Source organism: Paramisgurnus dabryanus, chromosome 8 (assembly GCF_030506205.2).
Source record: "Paramisgurnus dabryanus chromosome 8, PD_genome_1.1, whole genome shotgun sequence".
Taxonomy (NCBI): Eukaryota; Metazoa; Chordata; class Actinopteri; order Cypriniformes; family Cobitidae; genus Paramisgurnus; species Paramisgurnus dabryanus.
Genome location: NC_133344.1, coordinates 4449028 through 4473261, shown reverse-complemented (window position 1 = coordinate 4473261; position 24234 = coordinate 4449028). Strand labels below are relative to the sequence as shown.

The 24234-nt window shown below is 37.9% G+C and overlaps 2 protein-coding genes across 2 annotated transcripts; both read right to left on the bottom strand.

Annotated features, from left to right (window-relative positions):
• Positions 1-4240: 4240 nt before the first annotated feature.
• LOC141279826 (uncharacterized) lies at positions 4241-11536 on the bottom strand. Its single transcript, XM_073815423.1, has 2 exons — positions 11312-11536; positions 4241-6679 (listed from the first exon to the last, which is right to left on the bottom strand). Exon 2 carries the CDS (start codon positions 6378-6380, stop codon positions 5382-5384), a length of 999 nt encoding a protein of 332 aa, XP_073671524.1. The 5' UTR covers positions 6381-6679; positions 11312-11536; the 3' UTR covers positions 4241-5381.
• Positions 11537-12347: 811 nt separating this feature from the next.
• LOC135771703 (uncharacterized) lies at positions 12348-19113 on the bottom strand. The gene has a single exon (XM_065282074.2). The coding sequence runs from the start codon at positions 18809-18811 to the stop codon at positions 17774-17776; it is 1038 nt and encodes a 345-aa protein (XP_065138146.2). The 5' UTR covers positions 18812-19113; the 3' UTR covers positions 12348-17773.
• Between the last annotated feature and the right edge of the window lie 5121 nt (positions 19114-24234).

Sequence of the window (24234 nt, the reverse complement as noted above, 5' to 3'; positions counted from 1 at the left end):
CTGTGCGCGAGTGGAGGATTTCATCTTACTAAATGGGCAAGCAACAGTCGTGCTCTGTTGGCCTCTGTTCCAGAAAGTGAAAGAATTGCAGGTGTCAGAGACTTGGATTTGAGTAAAGATGCACTTCCTGCAGAGAGAGCATTAGGAGTGTTATGGTGTGCCAATTCAGATGTGTTCAAATTCAAGATTAATTTGAAAGAAAAACCTGTAAACAGAAGAGGAATCCTGTCAGTCACAAGCTCCATCTATGACCCCTTGGGCTTCCTAGCACCTGTAATATTGCCATCAAAGATTCTAATGCAACAGTTGTGCAAAGAAAAACTCACATGGGATGAGGACATTCCAAAACAGTGTGCAGAAAGATGGACTTCTTGGTTACGAGGGTTAAATCAGTTAGCTGACTTCAGTGTAACAAGGTGTATAAAACCAGTGGACTTTGGAGTGCCCACCTCTGCACAACTGCATCACTTCTCGGATGCAAGTGAGGTAGGATATGGAGTTGTCTCATACCTCAGATTGTTGAATGCTGATGGACTCGCACACTGTGCCTTCGTGATGGGGAAATCTCGTGTGGCGCCATTAAAGCAGACCACCATTCCACGTATGGAGTTGACTGCTGCTGTCGTTGCTGTTAAAACGGACAAGATGCTGAAAGAAGAACTGGAACTAGACTTTCATGACTCTGTATTCTGGACTGACAGCACCACTGTTTTGAGATATATTGACAATGAAGGTCTTCGCTTCAAAACGTTTGTTGCAAACAGAATTGCCACCATACGAGAGTCAACTAGACCACAACAGTGGAGATACATCAATACATCTATGAATCCAGCAGATTGTGCATCAAGGGGACTTACTTGTGAAAAGTTCATGAAAAACGTGAGCTGGATCAATGGTCCTTCTTTCCTCAAAGAACCAGAAAGCAACTGGCCCGAGTCAAATTGTGATCTATCAAAAAAAGTAGATGACAGTGAAGTGAAACACTCAGCTTCAGTAAATCTTGTGTATGCAGTGGATGGCACAGATGCTGTGAACAAATTGATCAACTATTACTCTGACTGGTACAAGTTAAAGAGAGCCGTGGCATGGATCCTTAGATTCAAAGACAGCTTCGTACAACACAGCTTAAACAAAAAAGGCCTGAGTTGTAAAACAAATTCCACAGCAGAAAACTGCAAGGCTCTAACAATGCAGGACTTAACACGAGCTGAAAATGAGATCATCAAGTTCACTCAAAAACAAAAATTCAAGGAAGAAATGTCAATGTTGCAAAAAGGTAACACATCTGTGAAAAAGAACAGGTGCCTTTCTAAAATGGATCCTACACTTCAGGATGGATTGCTAAGAGTTGGAGGTCGTCTTGGTAGATCTGCAATGTCTGAACATTCAAAGCATCCAATCATTTTACCCAAAGACTCACATGTCACAACTTTAATCTTAAAAGACATTCATGAGAGAATTGGACATTGTGGACGGAACTACATGCTTTCAAGGTTGCGACAGAAATTCTGGCTTCCTTCTGCAAACTCCATTGTAAGAAAGCTTCTTTCCAGATGTGTAACATGTAGAAAGATCAGAGCAAAGGCATCAGAGCAGAAAATGTCAGAGCTGCCACTTGACAGAATCATTCCAGATCAACCACCCTTTACCAACGTCGGGGTTGACTACTTTGGACCGTTTGAGGTCAAACAAGGTAGAAGTAATGTTAAAAGATATGGGGTTCTGTTTACCTGCTTAACAACAAGAGCTGTGCATATTGAAGTTGCACATACTTTAGACACAGACTCGTGTTTAAATGCCATCCGACGCTTTGTAAGCAGGAGAGGCCAAGTGTCAATCATGAGAAGTGACAATGGCACTAATTTCGTTGGTGCTGAAGTTGAATTGCGCAAAGCCATTCAGCAGTGGAATCAATCAAAAATTGAAAGCACTCTCTTGCAAAAGGGAATACAGTGGATGTTCAACCCACCTTCTGGATCTCATTTCGGTGGAGTGTGGGAAAGACAGATAAGGTCTGTTAGAAAAATCCTAAAATCTGTGCTGAAAGAACAAACACTTACTGATGAGAGCTTGCATACATTCCTGTGTGAAGTGGAAGCAATAATAAACGACAGACCACTTACCATTTCAACGGATGATCCCGCCGATCCAGAACCTTTAACACCTAATCACCTGTTATTAATGAAAGGACAACAAGCCTTACCTCCTGGACTTTTCAAAAAAGAGGACATGTATGCACGTCGCAAGTGGAAACAAATTCAATATCTTGCTAACCTATTCTGGAAGCGGTGGGTGCGTGAGTATTTGGCTTTGCTTCAGGAGCGGCAAAAATGGACACAGGTAAAGAAAAACCTTAAAGTTGGAGATGTTGTCTTGATAATAGATGACTCGTCACCAAGAAACTCATGGATCTGTGGAAGAATCATGAAAACGTTCCCAGATAACAAAGGACTGGTAAGACGTGTGTTGGTTAAAACTAAGACCAATACCTTGGAAAGGCCTGTTGACAAGTTGTGCCTTATTTGTGAAATGGACAGTTAACCCTTCTCAAATAAAAGAGTGTTTCTCTGCCTTAAAGGACTGATAATAGACACTTATTGTCTTTAACGTGATGCATAATGTACATATTTCTTTAGCATGGCTCTATCGTTTTTGTTAAAAAAAAAAAAAGTTAATTATCAGTCTGCTTGCCTGTCAATTAGGGGTGGGTATGTAAGAGCCATAATCCATATTGAGAATTTATTATTTTCATATTTTTTATTATGTAATTTTAGTACAATAAGGTTGTTAATAAGTCAGTTCCTTTTGTGTGTATTATATTTATCTGGTTTATATTTGTTCCTACTGCGCATGTGCAGTTACGTCATTTTTTGTAGTTCACTTAAAGAGTTGTCGACGCATATGCTATACGTGCTCATAATTAGTGGAAGAACACAAGCTTTTGACCGTCTCTCTATCATCTCATTATTTTGTTATATAGCATATTTAAGTTTATCGATCTCTTCAAATAAGTTGTTGAGAAAACATCGTTGGATTATGCTGTATTTGCAAATGTGAGTGTTTATTGAAATTTTGGTAGAAGAATAAATCACTGTAAAGGAATAAGGACTTTGAGTGATATATACAAGAAAGCAAGATACGCGTCAAAACTGGTGGAAAACAAATAATAATCTCACATGTTCCTTACAATAGGGCCTAGAACTGATCCCTGAGGTACGCCGTATGTAACGGGGGAGTGATGTGACTCTTCCTCATTTACATAAACAAAGTGATATCGATTGGTTAGATACGATCTAAACCAGGCTAACGCCTGACCACTGATGCCAACATAGTTTTCTAGTCTATTGAGTAGGATTCTGTGATCTATTGTGTCAAAGGCTGCACTAAGGTCTAGTAATATAAGGATTGAGATTTCACCACGATCGGATGTTAATAGGAGGTCATTTGTAACTCTAAGCAGCGCTGTCTCTGTGCTATGGTGGGGCCTGAATCCTGATTGGAACTTTTCATATGTATTATTATTCGCTATGAATGTGTGTAGCTGGCTTGCCACTATTTTTTCTAATATTTTAGAAAGAAAAGGTAGATTTGAGATTGGTCTAAAGTTATTAAGATCTCCCTGGTCAAGGTTTGGTTTTTTAATGAGCGGTCTAATAACTGCTAGTTTGAAAGCTGTTGGAACGTATCCTAATTCTAGCGATGAGTTAAAGATATTTAGTACCGAGTCGGACACTACATGAAATACCTCTTTTAGTAATTTTGTGGGAATGGGGTCTAATATACAGGACGATGATTTAGATGACGTTACTAATTTAGAGAGCTCTTCTATTGTAGTAGGTTTAAATGACTCAAGATGTTCGTATGATAATCTAGTGGTAAATGTACTATTGGGTTGAGTGGTGGCTGCTTGCGTAGTTTCTATGTTTTCCCTAATAGAAATAATTTTGTTAGTAAAGAAGTTCATGAAGTCGTTACTATTGTGTTGGAATTTACTATTGGTTTCTGTTTGTTCTTTGTTTCTAGTCAGTTTCGCAACTGTGCTAAAGAGGAAACGAGGGTTGTTATGATTTTCTTTAATAAGCGTACTGAGATAGGTAGATCTGGCGGTTTTAATAGCCTGTCTGTAGTGTTGAACACTCTCTTTCCATGCTGAACGCCATACTTCTAACTTTGTGTTTCGGTAGTTTCTTTCCATTTTTCTAGCTACTTTTTTAAGGGCTGCACTATGATGGTCAATTTAGTGAGTATACAATGATTGACAACATGTGGTTTGATACTTTGCAGCAGCAATTTTGTAAAATGCAGTTTTCATGAAAATTGTCACTGGTGTTATCTTCCTTATGGGTAACAGGCACAGCAGTGAAGATCAGTAAAACCAGTCACTGGTGATTTGTTGTGTCACTGATGTTACTGTTTTTTTTTCGTTCACATTAAATAAAATCTTTCACATGTGACATGATGATAATTTTAAATGCACTGAATTCTGCTACACTTAAGAATTAAGCTTTAAAGCTGAAAAATTATAAATAATATTCCATTAACACCTTTAATATTGCTAAAGAAGTAAGGTAACATCAGTGACAAAAAATGGTGTATGCAGGCTTTAAGTACATGCACACAAAAAATTTAAAATTATTAAGCTGTCATTTGTACTCATATAGTCAAAGAGTAATCTAATAATGTGGTCCAAGTTTAAATGTTAGAAAAAAAAAACATCTTGACATACCAAAAGTGGACATTTCTGTAGAATGACCCTAGTATGTGTTTATTACTGCTTTAAAATGTAGTGGTTTGTATGATCGCAATTGTAAGTCTTCTAGTGATGCTGAAATCTGTAGAAATTAGGAGAGTACCTTTTTTAGTACCTAAATTTCCTTTCATAATCTCTTCTCACTTGACGCGTTTTTCACTGCTAGGTAACGCAGAGGAACTCCCACTGCCAATGGTCCAAGTTCAGTCAGGCAAATTAAGAAAGATCACGGCTTTAGTCAACATGTAGGCCTATATTAAAATAAACTAATATATAGATTGTGTAGAATTTTTTTAATGTTGTGTTTTTATTATTTCCTTCCAATCTGTAATACCACACTGTAGCCGATGCCTGTATAGTCCTTTAAATAAAATTCTGTTAAATTCTTAATAAATAAAAGTTGTTGTTTTAAGTAATCAAAAACTTATCAGTTACATTACTTTTATATTGTGCTTACTAAATACTTTTTTATGAAGTAATTTGTAACTGTAACGGAATACACTTTTAAAGTAACCCTCCCAAGCCTGGTTACTTGTGATATTGATCATAATTTGATTATTTGTTCTTATTTTACCATTAACTTGTTTTTTAACAATATTTAAAAGTTTTTGTTGTCATAACTTTATTAAGGTCACTGTAGGTTTACAAAAACTGACTGTTGATTAAAAATACAGTTATGAGGTTTTTCTCCAGTATGAATTATCTTATGGACTTTTAAGTTACGTGAATGAGTAAACGTCATGTCACACTGAGAGCATTTGAAAGGTTTATCACCTGTGTGAAGTCTCTGGTGCCTTAGTAAGTTTGAGTGATGACTAAAACTCTTCCCACAGACACTACAGTGATGAGGTTTTTCTCCAATATGAACTCTCTGATGGGATTTCAAGTAAACTAACTTAGCAAAGGTCTTGTCACACTGAGAGCATTTAAAAGGTTTATCACCTGTGTGAAGTCTCTGGTGATTTAGTAAGTTAGTCTGTTGACTAAAACTCTTCCCACAGACATTACAGTGATGAAGTTTCTCTTCAATATGAACTCTCTGATGGGATTGTAAGTAACGTGACTGAGCAAATGTCTTGTCACACTGAGAGCACTTGAAAGGTTTTTCACCTGTATGAAGTCTCGGGTGATTTAATAAGTTATGCTTTAGACTAAAACTCTTCCCACAGAGACTACAGTGATAAGGTTTCTCTCCAGTATGAACTCTCTGATGAACTCTGAATTGAGATGAATTAGAAAAACTCTTCCTACAGTGAGCGCAGACGTAAGGTTTCTCTCCAGTGTGAATTCTCTGATGGATTATCAGATGACTTTTATGACCGTAACGTTTATCACAGTATGAACACTGATAGATTTTCTCTTTAATGTGAGTATTCTGGTGTGATTTTAATGAACCTGAATCCATAAAGGTTTTGTCACATTCACTGCACTGATACGGTCTCTCATTGGTGTGTGAAAGCACATGTCTCTTCAGACCACGTTTACAGCTAAATCTCTTCTCACAGTGAGGACACTCGAAAGGTTTTTCTCCTGTATGAATTCTCTGATGAATATCAAGATTTTTTTTGGTTGTGAAGTATTTTCCACATTCAGTGCAGTTGAAAGGCTTTTCACCACTGTGTGTCCTCATGTGAACATTTAGTTTAGAGGAAGAGACAAAAATCTTCCCACACTGCTCACAGTGAAACTGCTTCTTCTTCTTCTCTCTGTGGTCTTCTGAATGAAGTTTCTTCTCTTGTAAGGTAGTAAAGCTGATCTCAGATCTGGTGAAGAGTTTCTCTTCTGTGTGTTTTCTCTCATGTCTCTCTAAATGTCTCTGTGAGCTGAATGTCTTTCCACAGGTGATGCAGGAAAGAGTTTGTGCTGTCAGTCACTCTTTTGATGTTGAGGATGTTATTTCTATATCCAAACATGAATCACTCTTCACATCTGAAAGAAACATGAAACAATTAAATTGTCTTTTCACTCTTATTTACACAAAGAAGGATGAAGAAGTGAGATTCTGTATCTTTTTCTAGAATGCATAAACTGCTCCAATGTATACTCATTTTTATAAGGGGTTCCAAATAAGTGCGTTGCACAGGGGAATAAGGTGGGTCATGCAGGTCACCTGGCTTGGCTGTGCATTACAATTAAAATATATAAAAACAAACTGCTGTTCACGCGTTTATTGTGCTCGGACACTGGATGCGAAAGCAGGGCATTTACAATGCGGATAAATCTTAATGGACGCATTTCTGGAGCCGCTCCTGTCTGTTTACCTTAAAATAAAAATGTATTTTATATAATATATAAATATATATTATGATTGCTTTAGATTTTAGCTTTGATTAGTTTTAATGTGGAAAATTTGTTGACCTTAGGAGACTATACAAACAGTAATCAAGTGGAGCAATTTCTTTGGAATGTTTATACAGTTGCTTTAAAGTTAGAAAAACTTAAAAACTTTGATGCACAGTCGAAATAACATCAATAATAATAATAATAATTATATAATAATTTATTAAAATCAACAATTATGATTTCGTGACGAATGTGCTCCCGTGGCATGCGATTTTTACTTGATTTGTTTATTTGCAGCTAAAATAGCCGATAAACTAAAGATTTAATGGATATGAAATGCACAAATGAAATAGTAAGATTCACTGTAAAGCTGCCTGCCATAGTTTCACCAACTCCTCCACCCAAAATCATTTTTTAAAAATAGTTTCTTAAAGGCGCTCTAAGCGAATTGACGCGTTTTAGACCATAAAACATTTTTTGTTACATACAGCAAACATCTCCTCACTATCTGCTTGCTGCCTGTCCGCTGATCAAACTGTAAAAAATGCGATATCTGTAGACAGCCCAGGCTTCACAAATGGCAATAACAACATAGTGGCCAAACCTAGCATCACAAAACAAAACAAAGTGTTCCAGCCAATAAACGACAAAAAGGATTTTGGGGTGGGGGCTGGGTGCGTTCATGAAAGCACGGAAGGGAGGGGGAGGAGTTAGCTATGCTCCGTCTGTTTGAAAACAGTTCAAATGTCAACATAAACTAACGTCTCGCAGATTCGCTTAGAACGCCTTTAAGCCTGTAATAATAGTTTGCAGCTGATTTTCCTTTGGAAAACATAATTAAAATACTAACAACCATCAATGAAATTGTCTAATTATGTGAATGTTTTGTTTAAATAAAAAAATAGCCTAATTGAACACAGAGTGTACTTCAACTTTTTTTTTTTTTACAGATATTTAGTTATATAGACTGCAATCTACACAACCTTTTATCATAAGCAAGGCCCCTAGCGGAGTCAAGTGGGATAAGGTTAAAGGAATAGTCTACCCTTTTGCCATATTAAACTATGTTATTACCTCAACTTAGATGAATTAATACATATCTATCTTTTTTCAATGCGTGCACTGTACAGCGCGTCGTGAATGTGTTAGCATTTATCCTAGACCCATTCATTCGGTACCAAACAGGGAAGCCACCAAACACTTCTGTGTTTTCCCTATTTAAAGACTGTTACATGAGGAGTTATAACAGTAAGTTTGGTGCCACAAAATAAAACTTTTTTTTGGTACCATAGGAATGAATGGGGCTAGGCTAAATGCTAACACATTCACAACGCGCTGTACAGTGCACGCATTTAAAAAAGATAGGTATGTATTAATTCGTCTAGGTTGAGGTAATAACATAGTTTAATATGGCAAAAGGGTAGACTATTCCTTTAAGCTAAGAGTGCTCCAGACCAACCTTCCGAACGAATGACTTACAGAAGGGAAACGTAACTAAGAACGTTTCGGGAAACACGTATTAACGATACGGTACAGCCTAAGGTACAACCTAAGAATGATGTAAAGCTAAGAAGGTTTCGGGGAACCCAGCCATGGACACACACACACTCGCACACCGTTGGCGGTGCGCTCAAAGTCTGACAGTTGTGCAGTTATCCAAAATCTCTTGAGTGAAATTTAAACCCATCATGTCACTGGATGAAATAAAATTGACTAGCCAAAATACATAAGGACGCCTTTTAAACGAGTGTGTGAAGGATATTGTCATTTCGCCATAAGGTTTTGATGCCATCATTTTCTATAAGGAGAGCAACACTCCAGTCCAAAAGGTGGAGCTAATGCACCTAAAATGGTTTATTTCATGTATGCTTCAGCAGCCGGTGTTTAATCTAGGACTGTCCCTAACAATTATTTTGCTAATTGATAATGAAGTATTTTGATATTTCTGGTAATAAAAATAGACCCAATTTAGCAATAACCTTAAAATGACATAATAATGATGATGCAATAATAATTTGTTCAAATAAAGTATCAAAACAAGTAAACACATTACAGTAATAAGTAGGCTTGGTAATGAAAACCAGCATTATGTATTATAACAAATGCCTGCACGTTTACCTGCTAAATGAAGATGGCCTGTTAATGATTATTATTATTTATTATTTTTGGTACACTAATGAGACATTCAATTTCTATTGGACAGCTTGTTTATAATGGGAAAATTTTACATTAATTAATGTAAATATATGAAAATGAAGCCATTATTTTGGATTTACTGCAAATCTTTAAAAAGCGTGAACCTGAAAAGTGGAATTAGATTACTTAACCTGTTGAAGGACTTTAAACTTTTAAAAGTTTAAAGTCTGTCTTTTAGTTATTTATTTTAAATAATGTGCTTTGTTTGTTGAGAATGTTAACGTACAATATATGTGAAAATTTGGTCATCATATTCTATCTTAAAAAAACCTACAGGGAATGTTCTGTGTTTGCTGGGCTCCCAGTTTTCATCAAAAATATCTTAAAATGTCTTCTGAAGAGAATCTGGGCACTTGGGGGTTTAGGGCGACACAGGGGTAAGTGATTTACGATCAATAATAATTTTGAGGTGAACTAAACATTTAAGCCTACATGCCTGTTCCACAATAAGTATTAAAGATATCATAAACTCCTTTAACATTTTAGTACTTACATTTTTTGGTCTTTTTATTAGTGAGTTTGTGACTGAAAACCCAAAATAGGTGCTCTCATGACAGTTAAAATTTTTGAAAATAATTGAGAAGACACACCTGATGAAATAAAAACATCATCTTCCTCAGTGCGATCTTCCTCTTCTGTGGGTTCAGTTTTGATTTCTGTGGGTTCAGTTTTGATTTCTGTGGGTTCAGTTTTAATCTTCATCATGAGGTTCGTGCAGTCGATGAGTTTAACTGAACACATCTTCAGTTTGGTCTGCAGGATCTGCTGCTGTTCTTCAGCGTTACAGACAGAATCCAGAGACTCTGTGGAGGTTTGATTCTCCTGTAAGCTCTGTTTACTGTCACACACTGTAATGTCCTGCATCGTCTCAACACTTAAATACACAGAGACAAGACTCTGTTTACACTCAATGAAACACGCAAGAGAGAAAAACACTTATACACAAACAGGATACACAAACACATCACACGCGCGCTCTTTCTTTCTTTCTTTAGTGAGTTTATCTGCGGACTAAAGAGCTGCAGCGCCTCCTGCTGTACTGGAGACAGAAGACGCTCACTGCTTTACAATGGATTTAGCAAAACAAGTGAGGTATGCCTTGTGAGATCGTGATTTCAGTGCTGTCTAAAGTTAGAATTTTTCAAAATTAGATACCCTGCCTTTAAATGTAAAACGTACAGAACTAGCCGTTAATCATAGACTAGTCATTAGGGGTGTGACGAGACACTTAATCCACGAGACGAGACGAGACACGAGATTGGGTTCACGAGAACGAGACGAGACGATATTTTTACACTTTTTAAGAAACCCTCAATGATAAAATAAATGAATAAGAAACTGAAATCATGTTATTTTTAAATGTTTTAACTAATCAGGGACTGGCCCTAACAATTATTTTTCTAACTGATAATGAAGTAATTTGTTATTTTTGGGTAATAAAAACAGACCCAAATGAGCAGTAGCCTTTAAAATTACATAATAACGATGCAATAATAATTGGTTCAAATAAAGTATTAAAACCAAATTACATTAAACAACATTACATTAACAAACACATTACATTTGTGGTCTATAAATAAAAAGCATTATGTATATATTATAATAATGCCTGCAGGGGGCGATAGTGGACTCGTCGCGCGGACGCTATCTTCACTTTCACTTTAGACGGAGAGAAACGCTTATTTTTAGCTAAACAATGTTTAAATCCATTTGAATATTTAATATACGTCAATTTCTTTACTATAGAAATGATACAGCCACTGTCATTTTTTGAGAAAGAACATGCAGACATTAAATCATGTAAACTCTGTGTGAGGGTTTAATCTGCTGAGACTTCACATCTGACACTGACCAACAGACAAACACAACGCGTCTCAGACTTCATACGAGTTCCCAAATGAACATTATTAGAAACCCAAACAAAAAAGCAAAGCAGTAAAAAAGAGCAGTGCGACGCAAATTTTTATATTGCTAAGCAACCACCGAGTCAGCTGTCTTGTCAATCAAATATTGAAGCGTGCGCTCTTTTGCTGTTAACTGTCATATTAGCAGAAACTTTAAAAAGAGGACGCTTGCTCTGACCTTGTTTGAGGGTGAGAGGTGCACAAACACACAGGAGAGTGAGCGAGTGTAGTCCGGTTCTTCAAAGCAACTGCAAACTTCCCTCACCACAACGTAAGGCCCGCCTCTCCCCTCATTCGATTGGACAATGGACGCGAATGACGTCGAGCACTTTTCCGCTCTCAGCGTTCCTTCAAAGGCGCGTGCTGCGGCCGGCGGCAAAAACCGCAAGGCGCTCAGCGCGCATAAACAGCGCGCAAACGCTCCCTGCCCATAGAATATCATTCAAAAAAGTCGCCTGCAACTGCCATAAACACTTTTGGTGTAACTGGCCCCTAAAAGGATCAAACAGAAGGCTGCATGCTCCGGAGGTCGCATATGCAGGCTGCATACGTCATTAAGGTTTATTTCAGATCATTAACTGAGCATTACATTCGCAGGTCGTGAGCATATTACAACAATTTGCGATTAACTAAATTATTAGTAAACTTTATAATTGTTTATAGTAATAATAAGACAGTCTTTATGAAGTAAATGCAGTTTAAAAAATGTGACCTCTGAAGGATGCGGTCTTTTATTTGAGGAACGGCCAGCATTTCACCTCCACAAGAAATCTCGCGAGACACACTTAATCTCGCGAGACACATTTAATATCGCGAGATCTCGTCGCACGAGATCTCGTCACACCCCTACTAGTCATACAGCCTACGATACGAAATTTGCCGCACCTTATAGTCAGAAGCTTTATATATACCGGTAGAAAAGCTGTTTGATTGCCTTTTGACTACAAATACATGGTTATATAAAAATACAGTAGCAAAACTGTTTCTATTTTATCATCCATGGTAGGTTGTTATTTTCTATTTTATCATATAACTTCTGTTTTAAGATTATGAAATCTACAGTTTCCTTTTCTCCCGTAAAATAAAACAAATTTTTTTAAAGGAACCAAAAAAAAATATTTTAAATGATTCGCTCTTGAATATGCAAATTAAAAGTGCAGTTGAAGTTCAAAGCCTTTATTTTCATCTAGATACCTACAATGACATTCTTCCTTTTTTATTACAACTTTACATTCAACTGTGATTGTCATTAAAATACTGATAATAAAGTAAAAAAAATCCTGTTATACAATATATGGTATCTGTGCAGTGAAAGTGTGACATGCTTGTCAAGTATGCAAAATATACTCAAAATATAGTGGTGTTCCTCTATGCAGTCTTTACTCCTCTGTACAAGCTCTTGCAGTTCATTTCTATGGTGCTACCCTATCACACTGTGTATCTGGTCAAGATGCTCTCAATGCAATAACAGGTCCTTTAACTTTCCTAGAAAGAATAAAAAGACTGACAGAAAACTGAATAATTATGTAAACTTTAATATCAGTCCAGAAAATAGACCTATAGCAGAAGTCAAAAGACATAATCATTGTAAAAATGAACAAAGAATTTATTGAATAATCTGAACAGTTCCTTTCTTAAATGAACAATTAATGACATTGTGGTCCCATGAAATTAAAACTTTGAAACCAGTATGTAAAATCACACAGCACACAATATAAAATAAACGAGTTTGACACATAAAAACAGTTCATAAAAGAGATAAAAATGATAAATGTGTAAATAAAATATGAAAAACAACATGAACTAACACTATTGTATATAGTTATGAACAGTATGTTTGCTCCCAGACACATACACCCTTTACCAGCTTGCCACCTTACCTTCAAAATAACAGAACTGTTAGATCAATCTGAAAACATGAGCAGCACAGTTTGATTTCATTTGTGTGTTTGTATTTATCTGCGATATTGCTAATCATTTGATTATTTGTTCTTATTTTACTATCAAAGGGTAACTAAACTCCTGGGGCCGGTTGCACCAGCTGGGCGTAAACCCGGTCGTAAGACTACTCTGGATATAAAATGCGCTTTATGTTAGATGTAGAATTTACACCTGTTGCACCATCTAGCCGTAGCGCACGTCTGAGACTCTAACTTACGTCTAGTCAAGGGTAGGCGTAAATATAAAGTATTGACTTTGTTTCTATGGCAAAAATAGATATAATGAAATGTGACGAGACATTGGCACGTCTAATGCACAGGATACAATGTGCTTTCGTGCATGGTAGAGAGACCGCCAATAAATTATATAATAAAACACCTGTGTTCGGCATGTACACAATACAAATGATTTCTCATTCAAATTATTACTCTACCAGGCCGTCAGAGCCGCACTGATTTGCGAGTTAGGTCGGGTCAGCTCACTTCACTTAGCTTTTCCATCGAGTTAGTATTATGGCGCTTTTCCATTGCAAAGTACCCCAAGGTTTGGTTTAGTTTGGGTCAGCTTACTTTTGGGAGCTTTTCCATTGGGTGCAGTACGTAGTACCCGATACTTTATTTCGTACCACCTCGGTTGGGGTTACAAGCAACCTGAGCTGATACCAAACGTGACGCGAAAACACTGTAGGTCACTGATTGGTCTGATAGAAGCATCATCGCTATAATGTAAATATTAGCTTTAGCTTACTGCTAGCTTGCGCTGTCTTGAGCAAACATCCGTGTTCTGCTATAAGTTTCCAAACACCCTTTTAGCGATGAAAAACATCCACAGGTTGAGAATCCAGGACACCATAACAGTTTTTTTTCCAGACTTGCAGTTAGTGGCGGCACATTCGCGACGTGCACGTCCGTATTATATATGCTTAACTCTTTCCCCGCCATTGACGAGATATCTCGTCAATTAAGAGAAAACGCTTCCCCGCCAATGACGAGATTTTCCGTCTTTCCGCAACTTTTTAAAACCGGAAGTATTGCCCTATGGCAAGCTGCTGCATGTCCGTGTCTGTTTTAAAGATCGCTCTGAATGGGATCTCTATGAAAAGTCCGTCATAAAAATGGAATTATCTCTGCTTTTTGCTCAAAATATGGTGTTTTTGCAAAAACCTACCCATATTCAAAAGCTGATTGCAAAAGAACCACTAAAGGTAGGATGAAACGTTTTTTTTTTTGTTTGAAAGCAGAGGGTCTGTTCTTTTATTTGGTATATTGTATGTTTATATATTTAAAGAAGAACATTTTCTGGAAGGCATTAAACTTTGGTGAAAATCATGAAAAACGCTGGCGCTGGCTGGCAACTTTTTTTAAAAACGCTGGCGGTGAAAGAGTTAAATGCAACTTGAATGAGGCTCAGCGGAGCGCCGTCGACTGACGCCACGGGTCGGGTGTTTGAACAGAAACTGTCATGTGAGACAGAGGTAACGTTAGTGATAAGCGCGATGTGCAAACATCTATTTGTGGTGGCCAATTTTAATTTTGTGGAGCTGAGAAATAAATAAATGTATGGGAATGTATAAGGATGCTCTCACATGTATGAGGTCACAGCAGTAGGCAGCGTAAATATAACGACACGCCTATAATCCCTCCCACTGCGAAGTGATACTAAACTCAATGGAAAAGCTAACCACGCCAAAGTGAGATGAGCTGACCCGACCCAAACTAAACTAAACCGTGGGGTACTATGCAATGGAAAAGCGCCATTACTTCAGAGTGGGGGGGATTATAGGGGTGTTGTTATGTTTGCGCTGCCTACTGCTGTGACATCATACAAGTGAGAGCACGTTGTTGTACATTTCCATACATTCATTTATTTCTCAGTCTGCCACAAAACTAAAATTGATCACCAAAATAGATGTTTGCACATCGTGTTTAACACTACCTCTGTCTCACATGACAGTTTCTGTACAATCACCTGTGGCATCAGTTAACACGCTCTCACGCTAAGACTCATAAGTTGATGTCTGAAGATGGCGCCGTGCATGGCTGCTTCAGTGCTTGGCTCTCCAGTGTTTGTACTGTTTTTGTTCGTTTTTCCTGTTTTTTGTTTAACAAACACGATTAGTTGTTTCGCCAGGGATGAACTGCTGAACATTCGGCAGAACACACCACAAGATCTTTTACCGGATATAAATTATTCATACGTTTTACTGAACGTTGTTATCGGAGGAGCGGCGGCGCTGAGCAAACGCTTTAGGAAGCGCAGACGGGGGAAGCGAGCGGGAGCGCTCGTCAGACTAAGGAAGCGTGGATTTCGAACGCAGTTGCCTAGCATCCATCTGGCAAATCTTCATTCTCTACCCAACAAAACAGACAAACTCCTTTTGCTCTCTCGGACAAATAAAGACACTCACACTCTGCTGCTCTGAGTTTCACGGAAACCTGGCTGAATGACGCCATACCGGACAGCGCTCTCCATCTGGGGGGTTTTCAGCTGTTCAGAGCGGATCGTGAATCAGAATCAACGGGGAAACCAGTTTACTTCCAATGACTCAACTTCAGTGTGGAGAGGACTGAGGGCCATCACAAACTACAAGACACCATCCCCTTGCACTGAGGCTAATCTTAGACTTGCTAACGACCTGAATGAGTTTTATTGTAGATTTGAAACCCCCAACACCCATTCTGACCATCTCCCTACACAACCATTAACACCTCCTGCAATCTCTCTCTCCACACCTCCTGCTCTTCAAATCTGTGAAGATGATGTGCCCAGGTCTTCAAGAAGGCCCCCATCTTTTCACAGATCTTCAACAGATCCCTGGAGTTGTGTGAAGTGCCTTCCTGCTTCAAACGCTCCACCATAATCCCCATTCCAAAGAAATTCAAGATAACAGGACTTACCGACTACAGGCCTGTGGCCCTAACGTCTGTCGTCATGAAGTCGTTTGAAAAACTGGTTCTGGATTATCTGAAGGACATCACTGGACCCTTACTGGAACCCTGCAGTTTGCTTACCGAGCAAACAGGTCCGTGGATGATGTAATCAACATGGGAATGCACTTCATCCTGCAACATCTGGACAAAACAGGGACTTATGTGAGGATCCTGTTTGTGGACTTTAGTTCGGCTTTCAACACCATCATCCCAACAACCCTCCAGACCAAACTGACCCAGCTCTCTGTTCCTAGCTCTATCTGTCAGTGGATCACCAGCTTTCTGACAGAAAAGGCAACAGTTAGTAAGACTGGGGAAGTTCATGTCAAACAGCTGCACTGGCGCCCCTCAGGGATGTGTTCTCTCCCCTCTGCTCTTCTCCCTGTACACCAACAACTGCACCTCTAAAGACCCCTCTTGTCAAGCTCCTGAAGTTTGCAGATGACACTACAATCATCTGCCTCATCCAGGACGGTGATGAGTCTGCTTACAGAAAAGAGGTTGAGCAGCTGGCTGTCTGGTGCAGTCTTAACAACCTGGAGCTGAACACTGCTGCTGAAACAGTTCTACTCAGCCGTCATTGAGTCTGTACTGTGCACTTCTATTACTGTCTGGTTTGGCTCAGCAACAAAATCAGACATCAGAAGACTACAGAGAACTGTTCGAACTGCTGAAAGGATTATTGGTGCTCCCCTGCCCACCCTTCAAGAACTGTATACATCCAGAGTGAAGAAAAGGGCTCATAAAATCACTCTGGATCCCTCACATCCAAGTCACCCCATTTTTGAACTTTTTGCCTTCTGGCCAGCGCCTCAGAGCTGCAAATACCAGAACAGCAAGGCACAAAAACAGTTTCTTCCCCCGGGCAATCTACCTCATGAACAGTTAAATGTTCCCCACTTATGCTTATGCAAAAAAAGTGCAATATTATTTTTTATTAATATTTATTTGTTACCCCTCCATTCTAGTACATCCCTGCACCTTATTCAATGCTATGCCATTGTCATGTATAGCACAATTGTTTATACACCTATTTATTTGTCTGTGTGTTGGTGTCTCTGTGTACTGGAAGCTTATGTCACTAAAACAAATTCCTTGAATGCGCAAGCATACTTGACAATAAAGCTCTTTCTGATTCTGATTCAGCATACGTGCGCGTCGTGAATGTGCCCCCATAAACTGCTAGTCAGGAAAATACTGGTATTGTGTTCCTGATTCTTATCCTTTAGATGTTTTTCATCGCTACATGGAGTTTGGCAACTTATAGCAGAGCACAGATGGCACACGAGACAGCACAAGCTAGCACTAAGGTAAAGCTAATCTTACACATTATAGCAATGACGCTGATAGTGACGATTCTCTCAGACCAATCAGTGATCTACAGTGGTCGCTTGGAACCCCAACTGAGGTGGTACTAAAAAAAAGTATTGGGTACTACGTACTTCACCCAGTGGAAAAGCTCCCAAAAGTAAGCTGACCCGACCCAAACTAAACTAAACCGTGAGGTACTATGCAACGGAAAAGCGGCATTAAAATTGTTTTAGAATAGGTAAAGAGAAGTAGACGATCCACCATGGCAAACAAAGTTTAGAAGAAACAAGAAGAAAACAAAGACCAGGAAAGAAGAAAAAACAATAGTGTGTGTGTGCAAATGCTGTTTATTGCCTTTGTGTAATTGTTTGTAGTGGGGTGTCCTGTCTCAATATTTTCTCACGCATGCGCTGTTGCAAAAATGACGTCATGCAGATGTCCCTAGTATATCTTCGGCTTTAAGGTTTCTCACCAGTATGAACTCTCTGATGGGCTTTTAAGGAACCTGACTGAGCAAACGTCTTGTCACACTGAGAGCATTTGAAAGGTTTTTCACCTGTGTGAAGTCTCTGGTGCCTTAGTAAGTTTGAGTGATGACTAAAACTCTTCCCACAGACACTACAGTGATAAGGTTTCTCTCCAGTATGAACTCTCTGATGAACTCTGAATTTAGATGAACTAGAGAAGCTCTTTCCACAGTGAGAGCAGACGTAAGGTTTCTCTCCAGTATGAACTCTCTGATGGGATTTTAAGGAACCTGAATAAGCAAACGTCTTGTCACACTGAGAGCATTTGAAAGGTTTTTCACCTGTATGAATTCTCTTGTGATTTAGTAATGAAGCCTTTACACTAAAACTCTTCCCACAGACACTACAGTGATAAGGTTTCTCTCCAGTATGAACTGTCTGATGGAATTTTAAGTTACTTAAACAAGTAAACGTCTTGTCACACTGAGAGCATTTGAAAGGTTTTTCACCTGTATGAATTCTCTTGTGATTTAGTAAGGAGGCCTTTAGACTAAAACTCTTCCCACAGACACTACAATGATAAGGTTTCTCTCCAGTATGAACTCTCTGATGAACTATTAATTGAGATGAACTAGAGAAGCTCTTTCCACAGTGAGCGCAGACGTAAGGTTTCTCTCCAGTGTGAACTCTCTCATGGATTATCAGCTTAGATTTATAACCGTAACGTTTATCACAGTGTGAACACTGATAGAGTTTCTCTTTAATGTGAGTATTCTGGTGTGATTTTAATGTACCTGAATCCCTAAAGCTTTTGTCACATTCACTGCACTGATACGGTCTCTCATTGGTGTGTAAAAGCACATGTGTCTTCAGATTATATTTACAGCGAAATCTCTTCTCACAGTGAGGACACTTGTAAGGTTTTTCTCCTGTGTGAATTCTCTGATGAACTTTAAGTTTGTCTTTGGTTCTGAAGTATTTTCCACATTCAGTGCAGTTGAAAGGCTTTTCACCACTGTGTATCCTCATGTGAATATTTAGTTTAGAGGAAGAGACACAAATCTTCCCACACTGCTCACAGTGAAACTGCTGCTTCTTCTTCTCTTTGTGGTCTTCTGAATGAAGTTTCTTCTCTTGTAAGGTAGTAAAGCTGATCTCAGATCTGGTGAAGAGTTTCTCTTCTGTGTGTTTTCTCTCATGTCTCTCTAAATGTCTCTGTGAGCTGAATGTCTTTCCACAGGTGATGCAGGAAAGAGTTTGTGCTGTCAGTCGCTCTTTTGATGTTGAGGACGTTATTTCTATATCCAAACATGAATCACTCTTCACATCTGAAAGAAACATGAAACAATTAAATTGTCTTTTCACTCTTATTTACACAAAGAAGGATGAAGAATTGAGATTCTGTATCTTGTTCTAGATTCACACATATAGACATAAGACAGGTGTCAATAGCTATGTTTACATGGACACATTTTGCCTCCATCGGATTAAAATCCTTCCGATTAATAAATCCTATCATAGCGTTTACATGAACACTTAATAATGTGATCGGATTGATGTGCGTGTTTATATGACACAAGATTTAAATCAGATTTGATCATTTGACATGCGCACATTGCACAAATATAGTTTCACGCTGTTTCAAGATTTGCTTTGTGCCTCACTCTGATTATAAAGCAGCAGCAAAAACATTCACGTGTGCCCAAAAAGCGTATTTTACTTCACGCAGACCGTTCGCGAGAGCGAGTCCAAACACACGCATTTGTGAATCAGAGTATAAATCATGGACTGACCGGACAGCGCTGTCTTGTATCACTTTATGGGGAATTGGAAGGATAATAGGAACAAGATTAACAAGACAATCACTTCTTGTGACTTCCTTCAACAAAACACACTCGAGTTATTTGCGTCACATATCATTACACCAATTCTACGTCATTGCACATGTGCATATGCTCCACACTCCCGTCCTGTAGGTGGCGGAAATGCACCTTTCAGTGAGTTTGCCAACCGCCATTAAAAGAGAAGAAAATGGCACATGTGCAGAGCATCCCAGTTTCAGTCATAGACATCATATAGGTAGACGCCCTATCGACCGCTACTGCCAACTGGCGCGGCGAGATATGGGGCCGCCATCTTAGATCGGTCACCCGCTCCACTCAGTGTAATCTGTATGACTGGTGGATTGAGCTATCAGCGCATTTAATTAATCATATTTTAGTGAATACCGAACAGATTTTCACGCGGGTTTTTTTGCTGCAAAGGTCATTCATGGAGCTATGATACAGGACACATGGTTCGGCGTATTTTAACCCCTTATGTGCCGCAAATCCCGTTTGAGTGGAGGATGACAATGTGATGTACATCTTTAAATGAATATTTCTCTGGGATTCTTTGGGCTAGAAACCTAATCTTGGTCTTGTTTTAAAGAAGACAATATAGGGTTTTTCACAAATGAGTTAGAAAGTAAAAATATTAAATATAAATATTTTATAGCCGTTTACCTTTATTTTAATATATAAAATAATGCAGTAACATATTCATTTATAAATAAAATTACATAAAAGTTAATGTTTCACACAATAAATAATGTTAACATGAAGCAAGTAGTTGTGATCCAAATTTCAAGTTAAAATCACAAAAAAAGATGTTTGTGTCACAATTTTAATGGTTTACGAACAACTGCCACTAGATTTTGCCACATACTCTTGTACTCTTGTATACTCACAAACTAATAAATTACTGTCACCGCATTATTATTCATGCAAAAAGATTTTGAAATATTAAAACTACATTCTGAGAGCTTTCCGATGATATATAGCTTATCATGATTTTTTAGGTTTAGATTAGGGTTTTAGTGTTATATGCAAAAACAAATTTGGCCTACTGTGGGCCCGTAACATTTTTAGAAACGGACTCTCACTATGTCATAATTTTCCCCAAATGGTAATGAAATATGAAAATTATACTCTTTGAGCTTTCCAACAATATATAGTTTGTCAAGATTTAGGTTTAGAATATTAGTGTTACAAACACTAATGAGGACAGCGCCACTTAATGTTCATAGTAGGGATGAATGAATATTCACTAAACAGTAATAAAATATTCTGATATAAGATATAAAGTGAGTCCAAAATCAAAATATGTGGTGTAGGATATAAGATATTTTATAAATCACACACTATAAATATGACAAAGATGCAGAAACAGATAGTTGCAGTAAAATAAGACTTTATAATAAGGTGAAGAAACAATTTAAAATGATTTGTAACCCCCCTCCCCCCCATACGCGCGCGCGCACACGCACGCACATACACACACACACACACACCCCTGAAAGAGAGCTGTTTTCCAGAGCTTCTTTCCCGTGCTCCCTTTCTGTAGTTCAAGAGAGCTGAGTTTGGCAACATGGTGGAGCCTTATCTTTAAAAACACAGACACAACCAATGACAACGAGTCAGACTGATAGTTGTCGATTCCAAACCGAGTCTCCTCAATCTCCTCCCTACGATGGAAAACATCCTCTGTTCCTGTTGACATCTTAGCTTTTTAAAGCTCGGCGGATCCCGCAGCTCACAGCACCTTATAATAATAATAATAATAATAATAATAATACACATTTATATAGCGCCTTACACAATACTCACAACAGAGAAACTCTTGTAATTATTACTTTACTTTACCCCACCTCTCCTTGCAGGGTGAACAGCGGCTGGTGCAGTATAGCCTAGCGAACGTTAGCTGGCTACGATTTCAGTACAGTAAAATCAATAATCCTGGCTCTTTCTCAATTTTCTGGTAATATTCTATTCACAAAATACAACCAATAGTACCGCAATGTTAAAAAGTACTTGTGAAAATAATCCTCCGGGCTCTATTTGCGATCGTCCGCCGATTAGAACAGGAAAATGCTCCACAGTGCTCTGGCATCTTATCTGCTGCCATGCAACGAAACTAGGAGTACGACCTGTTTAAGATGGCCGCCGTATTTCTCAGTCCCCAGCGGCCAATAGGGCATCTAGTCTTCTATATGATATCTATGGTTTCAGTTATCCATCCGATCAAGTGTATACATGTCCTTTTGAACTGATTACAAAAGGTATTAACCACCCCTAACAAGCGGATTAGATTTTTAATCAGATTGGCACTTTTTAGTCCGATTGAGGTGTTTACATGGAGACTTTTTATTCAGATTGATCATTTAAACGGATTACAAATGTCCATGTAAACCCAGCTAGTGTTATTACAGCTGGGTCATTGCATATCAAATAAACCAACATTTGTAATCATATACAGCAATTGTTTTTTTTATTATTTTGTTAATATTTTATTAAAATAGAGACAACATAATTAGTGTTAAATGACAAAACATAATTTAATGCATGATTATTTGTGAGTATTCCACTATTTTGTAGAGTTGTCAAATGGAGCAATATTTATTATTATTATTATTATTTTTAGACACTTACAATCCTTTTTGGGATTCATTCTATATCACTTTTAAGTCTTTTTTAAAGGGATAGTTCACCATAAAATGTTAATTTTATTATAAATCACATACCCCTATGTCGTTCTAAACCCCCAAGTGCTCAGACTGTCTTTACATTTTTTTGATGAAAACTGGTGCCCTGTTTATATTAGAGCATTTGCGTTTTAAAACGGCATTTTAAAATGAAAATGATCCTCGTTTATACTGGCATTTTAAAAAGAATCTTCATCCACACTATACACCACCATAAATGCATGAAACATGCCCAATCATGTAACTGGGAATGCGCATAAAAGTGTAAAATAACTTACTACTCTAATAATAGCTTACCTTTGCGCGTTTATGCAGCCTAGGGGTGTGCGATACTGACAAAAAGTCATACTTGCTGGCAACTATAACAGACACTATTTTTGAACCTATAAAAATGTGTTTGGGAAAGTCTTATACTGTTCTAGCTCCCCCCTCCAACATATTAATATGATTAATAGGTTAATTTTGATTTTAGAACTAAACAGAGGTCTTTATGATTTAAAAAGAAAGCATTCAAATGAACAGTACTAAACAGTAGCGAACTTGAAGCAAAAATAAATTTCAGCAAATGCAAACTTCAATCAAACATAGTAAGAGATGAAGTATTGCTTTAGTCTACCAGAAATGCTTATTGCATTTATTTTTAAAAGTATGCGAGGTCCGTGCACGTCCTCCGCTAGCAACACAGAAATAGCTAAAAGCGCAACGCCTAAACGAGCATTATATATTAATGACGATGAGTTTATTGTTTTTATTAATTTATATTCAAAAAACTTATCAACAAAACATCGATTAAAATTAAGAGACAAATTATCTGAAACAAAATTCATTTTAAAGTAGCAAACAAAACTTACATTAAACTGGAAAATAATGTCTGACCCATTACAATTCTCCCTTCATATTGGCCTTTACAACGCCCTATTTGGCGTTTAAAATTACAGTCTATATTTCGTAAACTAACTAAATTTAAACAAAACATCAACACATTACAACAATACTCAAACCCAACAATACTCAAACATTAATATAAAACAGACATTATCTATAAGGACACATGTTAAAACAATCCGATATAGCGTTTATAATAGCTGGTTGGTAGATGATTACTATTTTTGGCAAAACCTCCGTTGCAAACCAAAATTTACATGAATAAAATCATTTTTACTTTTAAAAAGATGCGCTGTCACGTTAACATCAGCTGTTTGTTTACATAAGACTCCGTCTACGTTCATTTACACTCAGAGCAACGTCTGAGTTCTCAAACTAAAACAGGGTCTTCAGCATTTGCGAACGAATCCGTTTATAAGGGTCGAAAACGGTAATGTAGTGTAGATGAAAGGCGTAAACGTAGCAAAAGTAACGCGTTTTAAAGGATAAACGCATTAATGTAAACATAGCCTGGGAGTCTTCTGTCTGTCCCATAGACTTGCAGACGTACTATCTGGGATCAGTCGATCAATAATAATAATATAATTATTATTATGAAGCGATGAAAAACCTTTTGTGCTCAATATAAACGATTTTATTCAATTGTTTCTACTCCTTGGTTGTTCAGTGTGTGTTAGAAAGGCTGCGTTCTGTGCGCATGTGCTCTTTTCCATTAGTGGTCGTCAGGGAGACAGGGTTTCATATTTTATTGAAGCTTCCCTGGGTTCAGCCATTGATTAGCCGACCCCCACCTGCTGTTAGCATTCCATTGACTCCCATTCATTTTGGCGTCACTTTGACAGCGATTAACTTTACATCTGATGCGTTTAAAGACTCCATTTGTCCATTAATTATTTCTAAAGAAACACGAAAATGTATAAAAGGCTCCATTACCATGTATCTTACATTATGGCCCAGTAGAAGCAGTTTTTGTAAAAATAGGCTAACGATTGCGTCATAACCTGCGACTCTCTGTCGCACAGTAGAGAAATTACCGTATGGACAT